The sequence below is a fragment of the Microtus ochrogaster genome, unplaced genomic scaffold (genome assembly GCF_000317375.1).
Source record: "Microtus ochrogaster isolate Prairie Vole_2 unplaced genomic scaffold, MicOch1.0 UNK15, whole genome shotgun sequence".
Classification (NCBI taxonomy): Eukaryota; Metazoa; Chordata; class Mammalia; order Rodentia; family Cricetidae; genus Microtus; species Microtus ochrogaster.
In genome coordinates, this window is record NW_004949113.1 from 1,105,759 (window position 1) to 1,110,485 (window position 4,727).

Sequence of the window (4,727 nt, forward strand, 5' to 3'; positions counted from 1 at the left end):
GCTGGAGAGATGGCTCGGTGGTTAAGAGCATTGCCTGCTCTTCCAAAGGTCCTGAGTTCAATTCCCGGCAACCACATGGTGGCTCACAACCATCTGGAATGAGGTCTGGTGCCCTCTTCTGGCCTGCAGACATACACACAGACAGAATATTGTATACATAATAAGTAAGTAAATATTTAAAAATAAATAAATATTTAAAAAAAAACAATTTTGTTGTGGGGTGGAACTCAAGGCCTTGTCCATGATGAGCACATATTCTGCCACTGAGGTATAAACCAGTCTCAAGTCGCCAAATCCTCGCAGCAGCCCACGTCTGCGCTCTGTGTGGGGAGCAGGTGTGCAAGTATTCCTGTCCATAATGGAGAGACTGGAGTCTCATAATAGAAAGAGTATGAAATGAATCTGTGCTCCAACTCCTTCCATTTGCTTTTGTTTGCTTGCTTTGGTTCTTCAAGACAGGGTTTCTCTATGTAGCCCAGGCTGACTGCAAACTCACACAGATCCACCTGCCTCTGCCTCCTGAGTGCTGAGATCAAAGGTGTGTACCACCGCCCAATTTTATTTTCTTCTTCTTTTTTTAATCTTTTTGGTTTGTCAGACAGGGTTTCTCTTTGTAGTCCTGGCTGTTCTGGAACTCACTCTATAGACCAGGGTGGCCTCAAACTCACAGAGATGAGCCTGTCTCTGCTTCCTGAGTGTTGATATTAAAGGCTTGTGCCACCACCGCCAGGCTTAATGTTTATTTTAAAGTGTATGTATGTGTCTCTGTGTGTATGAATGCATGTGTCCTTGGAGGCCATTGGCTTCCCTAGAGCTGAAGTTACCTATGAGCTGCCCAGTGTGGGTACTGGGAACTGAATTCTCATCCTCAGCAAGAGCAGCCAAGTACTCTTAGCTACTGAACTATCTGTCCAGACCTCATTTTGATTTTTGAAAATTGATGGGGGAGAGTCTTCTGTTTTGTGTTAATTTCATTGGTTAAATAAAGAGACTGCCTTGGCCCTTTAATAGGACAGAAAATTAGGTAGGCGGAGTAGACAGAACAGAATGCTGGAAAAAAGAAGCTGAGTCAAGGAGTCGCCATGATTCTCCCACTCCAGACAGATGCAGGTTAAGATCTTTCCTGGTAAACGCACCTCGTGGTGCTACATAGATTATTAGAAATGGGTTAAGAGGCTAAAACTAATGGGCCAGGCAGTGTTTAAAAGAATACAGTTTCCGTGTAATTATTTCAGGTAAAGCGGGGTGGCGGGACACAGCCCGCCGCTCATCTTACAACAGAAAATATTTCCTTTTATTTTACATATGTGCACCATGTGTTTTGCAGGCATGAGACATGCACATGGCACACAGATATATATGCTGGCAAACCACCCATACATATAAAATACAATTTTGTTTTGCCTTTTGAGACAGGGTCTTTATATAGCCCTGGCTGTTGTGAAGCTCACTATGTAGACCATGGCCTCAAACTCAAGAGATCCTCCTACCTCTGCCTCCAGAGTATTATAAAAGAGTTTTTAAAACTTAATGAAAAGAAGACCCTCAGCTCACCATTGGGATAGCCTGAGCCATAGTCAGAGTCCAGATCCTGGAAACTCTCCACAAATTGCCAGTTCTTCACAGCCTGGTCTCGAGCCACCTGCAGGCAAGACAGGAAGTAGTTTAGTGTCTCCTTCCTCATGGGAGTTGTGCCTGTCCCTACACAGGGGAGATGCTGGAAATGGGCCTTGGCCAGCAGGATGCTAACCTTGGCAAAGATGCTGGCAGCACTGACCACAGGGAACAGGGAATCTGCCTTGGCCTTGACTGTCACCTCCATCCCTGGAAAGCGTTGCTGTAGTCGAGCCTGGTATGTCTCTGGCATTCCTACGGTGTCCACAAATACCTGCCACGGTGACAGAAACGCAGTCATCTGACAGCAGGAAAGACAACTGTAAAGCACACAGTCTCCTGCTCTGTGAGGACCAAACCCCTTCCTAGCGCTAAGCTGCCAGCCCAGCGTTGCTCATCTTATGGTGTACGGGTGTTCTGCCTGCAGAGGCCAGAAGAGGGCGCCAGATCCCTTGGAGCTGTACTTACAGTTTTAGCCACTGAGAGCTAAAGAACTGAACACAGATCTGTAAGAGCAGCAAGTACTCACTCTCAGCTGTTGAGCCATCTTTCCAGCCCCACAATTTTTTTTTCTTTTTCAAGGGATGGTTTCGCTGTAGCTTTGGAGCCTGTCCTGGAACTCACTCTGTAGACTAGGTTGACCTTGAACTCACAGAGCTCTGCCTGCCTCTGCCTCCCAAATGTTGGGATTAAAGGTGTGCACCTCCACCGACTGGACAGCCACACAATTTTTTAAAAAAATTATTTATCAGGGTTAAGGATAGCTCAATCATAAGACTGCCTCTTACTACACGAGCAGCTCTTTCCGTCCCACCCACAGCACTGTTTAAAACATTGGTCTCAATCTTCCTTTAACACAGCTCCTCATGTGGGGACCCCAACCATAAAATTATTTTGTTGCTACTTTCTAACTGTAATTTTGCTGTTATGAATTGTAATATAAATATCTGATATGCAGGATATCTGATAAACGACCCCTCAAAGGGATTGCAACCCACAGATTGAGAACTACTGACCTAAAACAAGATATACTTTCCCTAAGCATGCGACAGGCTTGAGCACTTTGTGTGCACCATTATTCTAGGGGCTGAGTACAAGACAGCAAATACCCTACATTAGAATCCTTGCATTTGGGCTGGGGATATGGCTCAGCAGGTAGAGTGCTTGCCTAGAACACTCAAAGCCTCCGTTCCATCCCCAGGACCACATTCCTAGCTTTGGTGGCATAGGCCTGTCCTCCCAGCACTTGGAAGATGGAGGTAGAGATCAGAAGCTCAAGGGATAACTGCATATGGAGTTGGAGGACATGCTGAGCTAAATGATATCCCTCAAAATCAAAAAGGGGTTAGAATGATGGCTCAGTAGTCAAGAGCATTTGCTATTCTCAGGGGACCTGGCTTAAGTTCCAACAGCCACATGGTGGCTCAAAACTATTTGTAACTCTAATTGCAGGAGATCTGATACCTTCTTCTGACATCCAGTGGACACCATACATGCATGTGACATACATACATATGTGCAAACAGCCATACACATAATCTTTTAAGTTTATTAAATCAAAAAAAAAAAACCCTACATTTCACTGAGACTGTCTGCTTTGCAAAAAGCAGGGCAGAGGGGGCCATCTAAAAGTGGGCCCACTGAGAAAACTGGATGGGATGGATTCCCAGGTATAGGGTGGACCCTGACACAGGACAGAAGCCGGAACAAGTGGAACTGTGGAATCACTCTGGACCATTGGAGACTTAGGATAGAGAGGTTGGGGCATATATTTAGGGCAGGACTAATCAAAATAAAATCTGGTTCCAATGCTGAATTTGCCAACTAAACTTTTCCTGAAGGAAATCTTATTCACTTTTTGTAGTATGTGTGTACACACACATGCCAGGCTGTGGATGTAAGAAGACACTGAAGAAGCCAGTTCTCCCTCATGAGGATTGAACTCAGATTGCCAGGGGTTCTTATGCACTGAACCACCCTGATACCACCCTGATGCTGGAGAGTAGGCCCAGGTGCTGGAGCATGCTCGGCACAGCGCTACTGCTCACCTGCAATGCTGACCCTCATTTCCCTTCCATCCATCGTGTGTATGCATGTGCAATGGTGCATGTGTACCCCAGCGTGCCAGGTGACGGGTGCGTGAACATTCAGGAGGAAGCTGGAAGTCACAGTCAGCGCTTTTCCTCAATTGCTCTTCAAAAGCCCTATATAGCCAGGCTACAGGGTGGTGGTGTGCACCTTTAGTCCCAGCCCTTGGGAGGCAGAGGCAGATAAATCTCTGTGAGTTCAAGGCCAGCCAGACCCTCTTTCAGAAGCAAAACTAAACCAACAACAACAAAAATAAACAAAAAGAAGAAAACCCATCTGTGTGAGTCCGAGGCCAGCCTTGTCTACAAGTGCTAGTTCTACGACAGGCTCCAAAGCTACAGAGAAACCCTGTCTTGAACCCCCCCACCAAAAAAAAAACAAAAAAACAAAAAAACCTTGCTTGGAATTAAAGATAGAACTACAAAGCCAGGTCATATCCAACTGATTTTTAAAAATTACTTTTTTTCTTATTTTAATAGGACTAGAGAAATGGCTCAGAAGTTAAGAACACTTCTCTAGATGACCCAGGCTCAGCTTCCAGCGCCCAAATAGTGGCTCACAACTGTTTCTAGTTCCAGGGAAATCCCACATCTTCTTTCGGCCTCTGTGGGCATCAGGCACTTACATAGTATACAGACATACATGCAGGCAAAACACCCATATATGAATAAATATTTTAAAATAAACTTTTCGACATTTATTATGTTGGAGGGAATAAACTCCCACTAAATCAAGATCACAGAATATCGCTGGGAATCAGCTCTTCTACCATACGGAAAATCAAACTCAGGTCAGGCTGGGACGCAAGCCTCCTTACTAAGCCATCTTAACAGCCCCTAATTCCTTTCTGTTTAAATAACTGATGTGTACTTTAATTTCTTTTTTAAAATGTTATATGTTGGCCGGGCGGTGGTGGCGCACGCCTTTAATCCTAGCACTCGGGAGGCAGAGGCAGGTGGATCTCTGTGAGTTCGAGACCAGCCTGGTCTACAGAGCTAGTTCCAGGACAGGCTCCAAAGCCACAG

The 4,727-nt window shown here is 45.4% G+C and overlaps 1 protein-coding gene across 1 annotated transcript in view; it reads right to left on the reverse strand.

The window, feature by feature from the left end:
• The window catches only part of Rnaseh2a (ribonuclease H2 subunit A), a 12,595-nt gene that overhangs the window by 1,291 nt on the left and 6,577 nt on the right, over positions 1 to 4,727 (reverse strand). Inside the window, exons 7-8 of the mRNA XM_005366983.2 lie at positions 1,751 to 1,888; positions 1,555 to 1,642 (exon numbers count right to left, since the gene is read on the reverse strand). Of these exons, the coding sequence (XP_005367040.1) occupies positions 1,555 to 1,642; positions 1,751 to 1,888 (226 nt within the window). The remainder of the gene's footprint in view (positions 1 to 1,554; positions 1,643 to 1,750; positions 1,889 to 4,727) is intronic.